Source organism: Cibotium barometz, chromosome 33 (assembly GCF_041138505.1).
Source record: "Cibotium barometz isolate CiBa-2024 chromosome 33, ASM4113850v1, whole genome shotgun sequence".
Taxonomy (NCBI): Eukaryota; Viridiplantae; Streptophyta; class Polypodiopsida; order Cyatheales; family Cibotiaceae; genus Cibotium; species Cibotium barometz.
In genome coordinates, this window is record NC_141078.1 from 49225746 (window position 1) to 49240702 (window position 14957).

At 45.2% G+C, this 14957-nt stretch overlaps 2 protein-coding genes across 2 annotated transcripts in view; both read right to left on the minus strand.

Moving 5' to 3' along the window:
* Nucleotides 1–269: 269 nt before the first annotated feature.
* LOC147619673 (uncharacterized) lies at nucleotides 270–1116 on the minus strand. The gene is made up of 2 exons (XM_086773476.1): nucleotides 764–1116; nucleotides 270–721 (listed from the first exon to the last, which is right to left on the minus strand). Exons 1-2 carry the CDS (start codon nucleotides 1023–1025, stop codon nucleotides 270–272), a joined length of 714 nt encoding a protein of 237 aa, XP_086629602.1. The 5' UTR covers nucleotides 1026–1116.
* Nucleotides 1117–6010: 4894 nt separating this feature from the next.
* The window catches only part of LOC147619674 (Phosphoglycerate mutase family protein), a 48542-nt gene continuing 39595 nt past the window's right edge, over nucleotides 6011–14957 (minus strand). The window contains exon 6 of the mRNA XM_086773367.1: nucleotides 6011–6505. Coding sequence (XP_086629493.1) covers nucleotides 6319–6505 — 187 coding nt within the window. The 3' untranslated portion in view covers nucleotides 6011–6318. The remainder of the gene's footprint in view (nucleotides 6506–14957) is intronic.

Below are 14957 nucleotides of genomic sequence, written 5' to 3' on the forward strand. Positions count from 1 at the left end.
GATCCACATTTACACGAGTTTGAGCATATTCAACTTCATCTCTGACAAAAACCAAGTAAGAACAAGTAGACTTTTTCATTACTTTGTGAATTTGTACATGACTGACAATAGGTATAGTGCTTCCTGGAGCACAAGCATCTATGACCACTTCCCTACTTCTTTGCAAAAAAGAATTTTTCTTGGACTTATAGTCCTTCAGCTCCATACGAGCATGCCAGGGCATTCCCAACAATACATCACATCCCGTGAGAGGAGCAACCGAAAAGCTCTCATGATCTAAATAGCCCTGGATATGAATGCGGAGTTTCCCAAATGGGAGTTACATTAACCCCTTGACCAGCAAAGGCAACATCAGCATTCATTTGCATACCATAATCTGAGACATTTAACCCAATAGCTGCAACCATCTCCATAGAGATGAAGTTATCTGTGGATGTATCATCAAAAAGGAAAAGAGCGGGCTGATCCTTCAGTTGCTCCCAAGCGTTGCATATAGTTCTGCTCTCAGCAGGCTGCCCCGTATTTCCCTGAACATCAGGAATTACATTCACATTAAGCTTCTCAGCTTTGTCCCCTGTATTCTTGGGATTCTTTGGACACTTAAGATATAAGTGGTCCTCGCTGCCACATCCAAAACATTTCCCATCTCGAACATACTCAAGCCTCTGCTGTTTAGACAACCCAAGATCCAAGAATTTACTCCCCGGCTTCTTAGACGAGCCTTCCTTTGTATCAGAAGAACCTTCCTTTGTATCAGAAGAACCTTCCTTTGTATCAGAAGAACCTTTCTGGTCACTTTTATGGGCTTGTCCCTCCTTTTCCTGGTCATAACCAGCCCTCTTTTTGCCTTTATATGAATCTGAAAATGGCCTATTTTTGGGTAAAACATGCAAATGTTCCGCTACAGTAACCAAATGAATGAGTTTTTGAAGAGTTTGATTCGGGTACACCTCTAGGCTGTTCTGTATTACAAAGTGCAAGCCAGCTTCAAACTTTCTTTTCTTTTCTTCCTCATCAATAGACATGAAGGGGTTACCCTCAACAGCGCCTTCCAAAATTTACCCACATAAACCTACACAGATTCTCCCTCATCCTACTTGAGCCAATCCCATTCTTTTTTCACATTCTTAGCAAAATTTGGGGGCAAAAAACTGTGCATAGAACTGCCTCTTAAAATCAATCCAAGAGAGAGCTACAATGCCATCCAACAACTTTGCCATCCACCAATCATTGGCTGTATCTTTCAAGTGCATGCCCACATGATGCAACTTAGACTTCTCTATGAAGTCTCCATAACAAAAAGCTATTTCAAATTGCGTGACAAAAGAAAGAGCCGATGTAGTATCCATCTTTCCATGGAAATTTTTAAATTTTATGTCCTTATCCGCCGATTTAAATTCTCGGGTCTTCTTTCTGCTGCGTAACCATTAGGGGAAACGGATCTGTCTCTCTTACTCCGAGAGTGAAAAGAGCCCTCATGCTTAGAGTGTTCCTGTTTCCGAGAGGCATGGCGAGAGGAGGCTCCATCAGACTCCTTAGAGTTTGCATGAGTGGCATGATAATACACGTCCTTCTTCATCTCTCCTTTTTCCTACAAATAAGATTTGGCCAATTCCATGGGATTCGGATATCCCAACTGGGCAGCTATGGCCTCAAAAACCTCACCATCTGTGTTACTCTTTTTCTAAGACAGCAAAACCCTATGTACATCGGGATCTTCTTGCACAGCCCTCAATGATGCAGTCTCATCACGGTATCGCCTAACTTGGTGTCTCAGAGTTTCCAACTCAAATAATACATCTGTAAGTGGTGCGGTAAGTGGGGTATTTTGTACATCCCTAGGCACCTCATCCTGCATCTGTCTGTCTGGAGTATTCATCACATGTTCTTCATCACTCACATGATCAGCCATGATTGCAGATAACCATTTCTACCAACACAGTAATCTTCTACGCCCAGAACGCTCTATCTGCTACCCTCGACGAGGGGATTTATCACAGACTAGAGAACTGAGGCTCTGATACCACTGTCACAAATACGGAAGCGTGTACATAGAAAACCTTATCCCATACATAACATCATGGCATCATACATAGCATCTGGCAGCATCATCATCATCATACTTTGATACCATTGAAACAACAATATAAAAATCTGCACTAAGACAGCTCTAGGGGTTGAAGTTGGGCCAGCCCCCCCTGAGGTATCTTTATTACCAACAGAGCGTTCCAGTACAAGAGAGCGGCTGCCAGAGAGTAAACACTCTTCAAATTGGCACCAGATACATCCACAGTAAGATGAAAACAAATCAAACAGTAGCCTGAGTACTCGATCTCAAGCTTCCAAGAGTCTCTTGGGCATAGCCACACTCTAGTACGTGATCACACCCTCTAGCAGTGATGTTGCCCCGAATAACCAGCCATGAAAACCTTGGCTCTGGCCACCCGAAGGTTCCACCCTTAGAGCCGCATGCCTCATGGAGGTTCAAAGACTGTTTACCTTCAATTCTGTCGCGAAGAACCTTGCTGAATTGGACTGCACAGCCCTGTTTTCAGCCCACAAACATGTTGTAAAAGTCACCCCAAGAGATGAAATGAGTCCTCGTTGGTTTGCCTTGGATCCCGAGCCTTCAGAGCATCAATAACTAGCCAAGAGACCTGTTGTACACTAGTCGAACAGCCCTATAGAGGGGCTAGGCATGGTCGCCTGCTCCAAGAGAGAGAGAGAAGAATCGCTTCTTGCTGTCCCCGCTATGGAGGTAGTCCCCCAGCTTTAAAACCGCCTTGCTCATGGTCGACCGGCTCTCTCTCTAGTCCCCTTGCATGTCTTCTTCACAACTGGCCAAGCCCTACATGCTCTACAGCCAAAAACAGTTGGAAAAGGAGGCAGCTAGCTGATTTTTGGCCCTCCTCCCCCAAAATAGCAACTCGTGGAGCTTTTCTTGGCTTGAGGGCTGGCCACTTTGTTAGAAATTGGTCCCTTTTGATGTGAACACCTTAAAAATTGTCCACCTGAACATAAGTGTGTGTACACTTTATAATTTGTCCGCCCAAATTTGAGTGTATGTAAACACCTGCACTCAAACCTTAGTATAATAAAATATAAGCTATAAATTGAGTTTGGGGTCACTTACCACTTGCAAAACACATAAGACCACCGCCTTAGTCCCAAACAGGTGTGCACACGTGTCCACAGGGTTTCCAAGCGTCCCCGAAGCCCATGGACAATCACAAGCAGAAATACCAGGCATTGTCCAGGCAGTCAAGACAAGTCATTCATGCATGTCAGTACACACACAAATGCTTTATGCATAATATTATGGATTCCATCTCCCAACTTATTCATCTTGTACCAAACCCTTCTCAAGCACCGCCCATACAGGTATAAAGAATGCTCACCAGGGTGTCCGCCCTTCCATGAGACTTCATCAGCATGCCAAGAACTCTCACCAGGGTATCCACCCTTCCATGAAGGCCTTCCACATGTACTGAGTCATGCTAGGAACTCACACCAAGATATCAATCCTTCCATGGAGCCCTTCCACATGTAACCAATCATGCCAAGAACTCACACCAAGATCTCAATCCTTCCATGGAGTCCTTCCACATGTATTAAACCATGCCTAGAACACACACCAAGGTCTATACCTACCCTTCCATGGTGTTCCTCCGCATGTGCATAGTCAGAAATATGACAGACAAAGACTCCATCAAGCGCAATACTAAAAATGGAATGGAGACCTAAAGATGTGTTTCCTCAGAGCCTAAGCAGGTGTGGAAGGAGAAGGCTATTGCTCTGACCATGCCTCAAGAAACACCACCACCCTTCAAGAAGTTGGAGGGTTCCCCGAGCATCAAGCATCAAGAGGCAATGCCAAAAGTCCCGAAGAGGTGGCCTTACACATTTTCACTTTTCCTCAAGATTGCGCTAACCATCGTGCCAAACTGCAAAGAGTGTCCAACACCCACCTCATCGGCACGACCAAGCACCCCTAAGGTAGAAGTGAACCATTCAATGTCTCATAGCACTCCCAAGTGCAACGCCACAACACCAACTTGCCAACTACAAGGACAAAGCCCAATCAAGTGCTCCAACAAAGCCAGCAGCAAGATGGCAGCTAAATTATCATCATGGATGAGTGACACTCTTTACCAGCCACTTAAATAAAAATACAGTTTTCCTTTTTACTCATTGTAACCAAGTATCAAGAAGAAGGTCTAGTGGGAACTTACCTCGATGTATGTAATCAGGGTAGCATCAAGACTACTCAACTAAGAGAACTTCCCACCATCCACATTTGGAGATATTTCTAAGGAGATTGTTATCAAATTGGTAGAAAGAAGATTATAGTTCAAGACAGCCGGTCAATAACTGGCACCCTTTTTATTAACTTGAACTTCAACACGTATAATTCCCAAAACTAATCGCCTCCCAACAGACAGAGTCTCTCCTCCCCACTCAGTTTCTCGAGCTCACCGGTTGCAGCCGGTTCTGTTGGTCAGTGGTACATGTAACCGGCCATTTCAAAGTGAAGTTTTGAACATGCACCAGTGGACCACTCCAAGTTGAAACACAGCAGGCGTGAACTGCTAAAATCTCCTCCGATGGACGACCAGTTGGGCTCCCTCATTCTCGTGTGAATAAGTCCAGTAAAGAAGAGGTTGTGAGGGAAGAGGAGCAAGGGGAGAACTGGAGATTCTTTATTTTGTGGTGGGAGGACCAACAAGGGTAGCTGGCGAATCTGAGAGCCGGTGGCGTTTGTCAATGTCGTGAGTGAGAATGTAGCACGTGAGGCTTTTGCTATAGTGGTCTTTTGTGGGCAGAAACTCATAGCTCTTCTTCTTGTCATCAAATTGGTTGATGTAGAGGGACTTAAAGGAAACCCACACCTTCATACAACTCCCTCGTCGCATTTACAATCTCCATATACCAGAAACCAGAAACCTTTCTCTCTCATCATTATAATTGTGTAGAGCTTTCACACTACCCCGTCTTTCCACACCACTGTGCTCACATAACTACATGCTACATCAAACAACTCATCACAATCAAAGAGTTCTAGAGAGGTGGGCAGTAGGGGGGTTGTTTTCTTCTTACACAAAAAAAGGCTCCTATGGATGTTTGTGTGCCCTTCTAAACCTTCAAAATAAGTTAAAACTTTTTTACTTGGAGGATTCCATGCTGTACATATTACTGGTAAGCAAAACAAATCTCAGCACACAACAATTAATTGCAAAGCGATTGGCCTCTAGAGCAATATGCATGATCATTAAGCTCTTCATTAACTTTCATGACTAGCTATTTAGCTACAACTCTTAAGGTTTCTACTACGCAATAAACCCACACCGGTTCTGTAACCGGGAACCTTGATCACCACCAGAAGGCCCGTACCACTTCTGCAATTTGTTTGCAATTAAATGAATCAAAAGAAGAGAGAACGTTCTCCATGTGTGTTTTGCATTTGCCCACTCACATGCACACATGCACAGGGTGTTTGATTTCGGTGCTTGTGCCTACGCTATCCGTACAAGAAAATACATCCATTAATGAGCAAGGGTCCATCTGACTCTTGAGGGTGAAATAACAAGAAAAAAGAAAAGAGAACCTATTGATCAACTAATATGGCCCCTGTCAACGTCTCAAAAAATCAATCAGATGCTCATTCCCCTCTCAATCAACTGCCCATTTCATTTCTTTTTGGCTGCCCTGACTATATGCAGTTAGATGCTCTATTGTTTCACTTGTGGAGTGGTGAGATCCTCTCTTGAGAGAGAGACAGAGAGAGAGAGAGAGTTATCTTATGGACACAAAAAATTACCAACTACTTTGATAAAAGCTGACCTCCTACATAAATGCATCCAGCGATTATTGGAGACCAGACTTTGTTAGAATTAATTTGATTGCTTAATCGAGATTAAGAACCATCTAATTTGAGTTCAGGAAAAAAGAAGCAAAATGGCAACTAATCGTGCCTGCCTCGGGGTCTCTAACTAGCATGAAAGCACCAAAGTTCAATGGTTAAAAACGTTACTAAATTATCAAAGACATTAGCTTGTTATTCTAGACATTTTACATATTGACCCTCATTCCTTAATCAAGGACAACAGTAAAGTTGGGTCTTAGCCTGTTTATGCCACCCGTCAGAGAGATTGCACTTGGACAGACTTTCTTGCCTGTCCAAGAGCCGCCCATCCATGTTTTTAGATAAAATGTGTAAGCACCATAATCAATGCCGGGAAATAAAATATGTAAAGAATGTAGAAAATGACAATCAATAAATGTCATTCATGTATTACCCCCCACATGAAGTTCCAGCTTTCAAATGAGCCTGCGAAGCTCTCCTGTTAGCAACGCATACTTCCGATGTTGTGATAACACAGTTTCATCAAACCCGCCTTCCTCATGTAGTTCATCAATGCTATTAGTGCCCTTACATGGTGCTGCATGAACTATGGTTTGCAATATTTGCAGTGGATCACCATGACTCACTATTAAGACCGCACATCTATGCAGAAAAACAAAACATACAGTGAGGTTAGTGCAACTCACAATATACCATGCAACCCTCCCTACATCTCTCCTCGCTCCCTCCACTCCCTTGCCCTCCCTCTCTCTCTCTCTCTCTCCCTCCACCCCCTTCATTGATGTATATCATTTTATACCCCCAGTATGGTACAGGATGGAGCTAGCTAGGTTGCATATCATGATTGTATACTCCATGCATATAGCTTTGCATTCTCCTAGTAGAGCTCCATCCCCTCCCCCACTCATTGTACTTATTGCACACCCAGATTCAGCTTTTTAGTTCAGTACTTTTTCATTTTGTTGGGATGACAGAGGATACCCCATACAGGTACACCGATTTGTCTCATAGGCCAAGTTCGGTCTTTTGGAAGACGTTAATAAAATCATTCTCTCTCTCTCTCTCTCTCTCTCTCTCTCTCTCTCTCTCTCTCTACGGCTCAGCTTTATCACTCTGAATGCCATGTTGCAGCGCCCCAGGCAAGATATCTTAGGATGATATGCAAGCCTATGCCTTTTGTACACAGATCAGCTCTCGCATTTTAGCTTTGTCATTTTCTTTCATTTCATTTTAGTACCCATGATGATGTATTCCATGGACATGTCACGTGCACCCTGCACTGGGGTACAGGGTGACACACTGGCATGATCATCAGTGCAGCATTTGTACAGAAAGAGCACATTTTTTAGGAATATTTGTCATACGCCGTGACCCCATTGTGAGCCCTCAGTCCAGGGACAGTCAGGCGCGAGCTATGTTGGTCAGTCTCTAAGCCTTAGAGGTCAGCCAAGAGTCAGTCCTCTTAACCCACTTGGAAAATTCATCATACAGGTACATGTAGATGTCAGCCATAGACGTAGATGCATGAATAGGCATTTTTAGGATCGTTGCATGTAGATGGGGCCAGCCCCAAGGCAGCCCCAATGTGGCCTAGCCTTGCAAGGGATAGCAAACCCCTAGCCATACAAGTTGGCCAGTCGGCAGCCCCTTTGGTGGGCTTGGCAACAGTCAGCCAGGCCAAACTGGGTCGGCCAGCAGCCCGCCGACCAGCCAACTATCCGACCAGCAGCGGACAGAGAATTACCAGCAGCCAACAGAGCTTTACAGCAGCCGACTAGGCATTTAATGCCAGTCGTGGGAATTCTGCAGGCCGACAGCCTCCTTAGGCAGCCGACTGCATCCCTGAAGGCATATAAATACATGCGCATCAGTCTTCAGTTATTCATTCAGGTAATTCAGCAAAAGTGCAGAAGCATAACAACATCCAGACGACTCCAGGCAACAAGGAAGCTCCTCTTGACATTCAGCCAGCATATGTGCAGTCCTACAGCTATCTTGACTTGCATCAGTGGCCCAAAGAGTCTTCAGCAGAGCATTGTATTAGGTGGATACTCAGCCGACGTACAGTCTTCCTCATCCTTGCGTTGGGCATCCATATCACTTGTTTACTCAAGCATTGTACAGCATTCTCCAAAGAATAATATAAGCAAATACTCCTGCTTGCAGGGCGCGGGGGGGGTGGGCGGGCGGGCTTTTAGTGGGTATTTGGGACGTCATCTTCTACATTCTCATTTTCTTCTCTCTACTCTAAATTGGATGCTACAAAGTCTCACCACATAAAGGTATAAAGAAGGCCCTCTTGTGCATTATCACGATCAAGCTGAGCATCAGGCTAGTGACCCAACTCAACTACCTAAAGAAGTGAGAGCATCCGGTGGATGGTAAAACTGCGGTCCCGAAAAAACACCCAGGCCTCCACCATGTCGGGAGAGAAATCACATCACGAAGAATGCCAACAAGAAGTGATGGAGGCACAAAGCTTCCAAACAGAAAGAACGCTTCCGCCAAGCACAGAAGAGCTCCTGAGAATAATTATGGAGCAAATAAATTCTTTGAAGATGCAGCTTGCCGCCGAAAAAGAGAAGCCCAACGAAGGCATCTTAGATTTGGCACATGTCCTTCTCACTATGGAGGAACAAATAAGAAAAGACGAAGATCAACGTGAAGAACCAAGAAGAAAAGACGAAGAAGCAAACAAAAAAGTAGAAGAACTGAGACATGTGGAGGAACAAAGGGATAAGGAAGCCACACGCAAATATGAGGAAGACCAATGCCGTAGAGAAAAGGTCGACCGAGAGTTCCAGCAAAGACTCGATTGGGAGGCTGTGCAAATCCAGCATTAGCAAACGATGGCTTAGATTCTAGTGATCCTCCCTCAGCAGGCTCCAAATTCCTCGTCCTCCACCACCCCTACCACCATCGTCATACGAACCTCTCCAAATTTTAGTAAGTATGATGGAAGTGTGATCATGTTGTTGTTACTCAATTTATTCATCAATTTGAAGCACATTTTCCTTTAGCTAAAATTTCAGATCCACAAGACAAAGTCCATGTAGCCGCACCCCAACTCACTGGGGAAGCTGTTACTTGATGGTGGCAACATTGATCACAACTTCACACAGGCCCCATCACAGGTCAATTCCGTTTTCATAGGACCACCTTCATGGCTGACCTCAAAGCCCGTTTTCTTCCACCACAGTACATGACTAATCTTGAGGACGAGTTTTACAAACTCACTTAGGGTGGTTCTCCTATTTTGACCTATTCCAACAAGGTCATTACAATGGCCCAGCTGTTGAACATATCGGAAGAAGATAAGCTCAAGCAGTTCATTCGAGGTTTAGACACTACCATTAGGTACCTAGTGAGGAATTTTGAGCCTCAAACTTATGCAAGGGCACTGACCCTCGCTCAGAATCAAGAGTTGATGTTGAACGGAGGTAAGCCCAAGTAGGTACAGTCTTCCCCAAAGCCCCAACAGCAGTCATCTACCTAGGGTAAGGCGGCTCAGAATAGCAAAGACCAAAAGGACCAAAAGAAAAATTCTCTGGGTCAATCGGGCAATTCTACGCCCAAGAAGACTCCTGAGGAAAAAGCTAAGGAGGGCATCACCGGAGGTTCTCTCCAACCGGATGAATAGACACAGTACAGGACAGAGAACCGTTGTTTCTTCTGTCACACTGTGGGACATGGAAAGAAAGATTGCACTAAGTTCCAGGCTGAAAAGTCTGCTAAGGCATCCACTTCCACAATAGCAACCGTACTAGCCACATCCACACCTCCACCATCAGCCTCGAATGCCGTTCAGCTTTTGCCCTCTTTGAATTCAGTGCCACCAATGGTATTTGATGATAAGCAGGAGGGTGAAGCTGAGGGAAAGACAAAGGCTCTCATCCGTGCCTATGGCACTGCAAAGGGACAGCAGTTCATTGTCCTCTTTGACATGGGCAGTTCTGAGGATGCCATCTCTCCGCAGTTGGCCACCAAGATGAGTTGTACCTTGGTTCCTTATCATCTAGATGTGGACGGGTTTACCCCAGGTCTATGTACACACATTACTCATAAAGCTCAGCAATTTAAGTTTCGGGTTCAGAGGGCCACATTCCAGCGGGATTTTATTGTCTCCCCTCTTTTAGGGTGCGACATGATCCTTGGGATCCAATGGTTTAGACAGTATGCACCCATTCCTGATTGGAGACAGGACACTTTCACTATCGTTGAAGGTTTTCCTGAGCCTCTCATGATTCGCGGGGATCGGAGCATTCCTGGAATTCCACTCATTTCCCACATTCAAGCCCAACGAGCCATCCGAAAAGGAGCAAAGTGTGCGTTACTCTATGTCCGCTCTCAGTCAAATGCAATTCAAACAGCACCCGCATGGGAGCAGCGGATGGCTCGTCTTGTCTCAATATAGCAACATCATGCTGCGAGACGACCTCCCACCCAATCTCCCACCTAGTAGACCTGAGGACCATCGCATAGAGTTGGTTCCTGGTTTAGAACCTCCAAGCAAGTTTTCCAAGGCATTGGAGAGCGAGCTAGAGCGACAGTTAGCCCAACTACTCCGGTCCGGATTTATCCGACTATCTTTCTCACCTTTTGCCACTCCCATTCTGTTTGTCCAAAAGAAGAAAAGTCCGCACGCTTATGTGTGGATTGCAGGCACTCAATAAGCTAACACTTAAGAATAGATTCCCTATGCCCAGAATAGAGTACATCCTAGAATGACTCAATGGTGCAAATAAATTTTCTAAAATAGATCTTAAGAGTGGCTACAATTATGTTCGGATCTTCGAGGCCGACATTCCAAAAGCCTTTAGGACCGAGCGTGGCCACTACGAATTTGTGGTAATGCCCTTTGGCCTCACCAATGCACCAATGACATTCAACAAAATGATGTCTTGGGTTTTTCAGGATCTCATTGGCAAATGTGTCTTCATCTTCTTAGATGACATTCTTATCTTCTCAGGGACTGTAGAGCAGCATGAGCGAGATGTGGCACAGGTTTTGCAACTCTTGCACGACAATGAGTTGTTTATCAATGCCAAGAAGAGTGAGTTTGGAGTATAGGAAATCCATTACCTGGGATACATCATCAGTTCTTCAAGTATTAGCCTCGCCCCTGAAAAGGTACATGCCATTCTCAGTTGGGATGTTCCCAGTAGAGCCCAGTAAATCCGCTCATTTGTGGGTCTTTGTCAAGCCTACAACACACACATGGACAAGTTTTCTGACCTTGCAACACCTCTCACTGACTTTCTCAAGGGCGTGAAGACTCGCTGTCAAAAAGTGTCCGTTACGGACAAGGCTCTAGAGGCATTCCAGGCAATGAAGAAAGTTGCCTCTGACTCACCAGTTTTGAAGTTGGCATCATGGGATGATCCTTTCAAGGTGATTACCGATGCCAGTAACCTTGCCATTGGAGCTGTTTTACAGCAAGATGGTAGGCCAGTGGCTTATTATAGCCGCAAAAAGAATAACGCCGAAAAGAATTATTTGGTGTATGACAAAGAGCTCTTGGGGAGTGATGCCACTCTTACGCATTGGAAGCACTTCCTTTACGGGAGGGACTTCATAGTTAAGACAGATCACCAGGCACTTAAATGGTTGCAAACCATGCCCAATGCCCAATGGAGTGACAGGCAGTCCAGGTGGAGTCAATTGTTCCAACAATTTGGGGGAATGATTGAATACATCCCGAGCAAAAATAACCCTGTTGTCGATGCTCTTAGTCGAAAGGGCACTATTCAGACATTGCAGGATGAAAAGATGCAGGGGAGAAGAGAGCTTGAGCTCTTGTAAGCACACACACACTCACAAAACCCTAATAGAGAACACACAAGGTGAGAGGCTGAAAATTTTCTTCTTCTTCACTCAACACTCAACACACCATATACAAAGATAAGAGTACTCACATATGAAAAGGTACTCAACCAAATACATACTAGGGTTCTCTATAGTGTGAACCCAACTAAATAAGCTGGCGCTATAACTATGCCAGTCTCTAGAATGGCTGTCACACGGCCTGTCATCCCACTGGCCGCATATCACCCATGATCTCACCAACCATGCTAGTGGTGTAAGTGTGGGGCCTATCCCCCAGGCGGGTCATCAGTGTCCACCGCCTAACTAGATGAGCTCGATATCTCAACACTCCTCCTCGAGCTCAACTCCATCTCATGTACACCAAGCGAAGCCCTGAATCTGCGGAGCTTCTCTGTACCCAATGCTTTGGTGAAGATGTCAGCTACCTGATCCTGTGTGCTGACATAAACAAGGTCAACGTCTCCTGCCAAGACCTTCTCTCTGACAAAATGGTAGCGGACCTCTATATGCTTCGTGCGAGCATGAAAAACAGGTTCCTAGCCAACTGTATACTGCTAATGTTGTCACAGAAAATGACAACTTGTCTATCCACTGATAGACCCAAATCTGCAAGTAGCTTTCTCAACCAAGCTACCTCACATGCTGCCATAGCAGCACCTCTGTACTCGGCCTCTGTACTGGATAGAGCAACCGTAGGCTGCTTCTTGCTGCTCCAAGTCACAGCAGCACTCCCGAAAGACAACATGAAGCCACTAGTAGATCTTCTATCTGAGATACTACCAGCCCAATCAGCATCTGTGTACCCATGTACACATCTTTGTCCCAGTTTCATAAAATAGTCCACAATGCAAAGTAGACCTCACATATCTCAGTATGCGTCTCAATGCATCCAAATGCGGCTTCCGTGGAGCCTGCATAAACTGACTCACCAACCCAACAGCATAGCTCAAATCTGGCCTGGTGATCATCATGTAGATCAAGCTTCCTACTATGCGCCTATGGATCCCCCAAAATCTCTCCTAAATCTGCACTCAACTTGCCATTCTGATCCTATGGCACTGAGATAGGCTTACAGCCTGTCATACCATACTTGGACAACATATCCAAACCATACTGTCTCTGCAGTAATCCAATACCATGTGGTGACCTAATCACCTCAATGCCCAAGAAATATCTGAGCTCTCCCAAATTACATAGATGACAACAAGCACAACCCCTCTATCACTGTGTCTCACATACAGCCAGAAATTTGCCTTGGCTACATGAAAGCCAATTGTGACAAGATATTCAGAAATCTTGTCAGCCCATGCTCTTGGTGCTTGTTTTAAGCCATACAAGGCTTTCTTCAACCTACAAACATGCTCAGGGTGACTCACATCCTCATAACCAGGTGGCTGCAACATATACACCTCTTCCTGCAAATCCCCATGCAAGAATGCATTCTTTACATCCATCTGATGTAAATACCATTTCTTTGACGCAGCCACTACTATCACAGCTCTCACTGTTGCCATCTTGGCAACTGGGCTGAAAGTTTCCTCATAATCAATGCCATATGTCTGCGCATATCCTTTGGCTACCAATCTAGCCTTGTACCTGCTTATGCTTCCATCACTGTTATGTTTTACTTTGTACACCCACTTGCACCCAATGGCTTTCTTGCCTTCAGGCAATTGCACTAAATCCCAAGTTTCATTTCCATATAGTGCATCCATCTCCTTATCCATAGCTTTCTCCCAACACACATTTCCAATAGCCTCATCAATGCATGTGGGCTCTACAACCTGCACAACTTTTGCCATGTATGCATAGTGATGTGCCACATAACGATTGTTGGGTTTTATGCTGTGTATGCACCCACAGGAGTGCTAGTGATCATCAGTAGATTACTGGGACACTTTTTACTTCAGTTAGTGGAGGTTTTTTCCCTTAGTTTAGTTCAGTTTCACTTATATGCAGTTTATAAGTGTTTTGGTCCACCCGGCACATTTTATGGCCGGACATGTGAACACTTATCTTTAGGGTCACTATTATGTGGCTATTGTACTTCACTTTGATTAATCAAGCATATACTGAAGTCGTGTTCTCTCTCTCTCTTGGTTTCCACGCCTGCTTGAAGCTCCTGTAAACCCTAACCCTAACACTTCATTGCCTTCATTTGGTATCAGAGCCTTGAAGGCTTGACTGTCCCTGCCAGTACACTGCCAGGCTGACCGTACAATTCCGTACGTTTTCTTGAAGCTCCTCCCGTACACCTGTGCGCCGCCTACAAATCGTCGCCTGCAACCTGCCGTGACTGTTCGCAGCTGTCAGCATTTGTACGTGGTCGCCTCAACGCTGGTCGTGTCTGTGGAGTACTCAGTCGTGTGCTGCAACAGGCGTCGCCTTGCTCTACACTGTGCAACACGTGGCCTTGCTTCCGTACAGTAAGCGCCGCCCTCAATTCTGTACTGCATCTGTCATCGCTGCCCTGTCATCGCCGCCTTCAGCATCTGGTCGTCTTGCTAGTCCTCCGTACAAACCTGCGCAGAGAGCCGTGCAGCATTCAATGCTGCGTACCTGCTTCTGTACTTTCGATTGTACCTACTGTGATAGTGATACGACTGCACCTTTTGTACTTTCGATAGTACCTGCTGTGATACGACTGCACCTTCATTTGGCATCTTCCATACCAGCTTTCGTACAGAACCAGTAGACTGTACATGCATAGTACAGTCAACTGTACTTGCTCTTTGGTGGACTGTACCTGCTGACATCACACTGTGGTAAGCATTGCAAGTTTTGAACATTGGGCATTTTTATTTTCTCTGTGAAAATATACAGGCACAACAGGCAGATTTTCTAGCAAAGAACTATACAGGTTTTTTGCACAGTTTGGGTGCAGCAAATTTGGGCATTTTTGGGGCATTTTGGCATTGTGTACGCCATTTGCTGCTCTACACAGTCATTGGTGCTTTGAACTGCACATTCAGAGGATTGAGAGTGCAGGCATATTTGGGTGAACTGTATTCAGTGGAGTACAGTTATTTTCAGGGTTTCTGCTATTGGGTTTTTTGATAAACAGGTACAACATTGTCATGTGCATCACAGATGCCATGGACATTTCTAGGGCTAGATCCAGAAGAGGAAAGCAGATAAAGACTATGAACCAGTAGAAGATGGACATGGAGCAGGACTTGGAGCAAAGCATGGATCAGAAGGGATGTCGGCTGGATGGAGGATGACATCAGCAACACCAGTGGGCTGTCGGCTGCAGGACAGAGGGGTG

Bases quoted from the DNA above. Each gene is read 5' to 3' on its own strand.
- LOC147619673 (XM_086773476.1), bottom strand. From the start codon at position 1,025: ATGTCTATTGATGAGGAAGAAAAGAAAAGAAAGTTTGAAGCTGGCTTG. The intron at 722-763 runs GTTCTTCTGATA...ATACAAAGGAAG, and splicing joins TTCTTCTGATACAAAGGAAG to GCTCGTCTAAGAAGCCGGGG.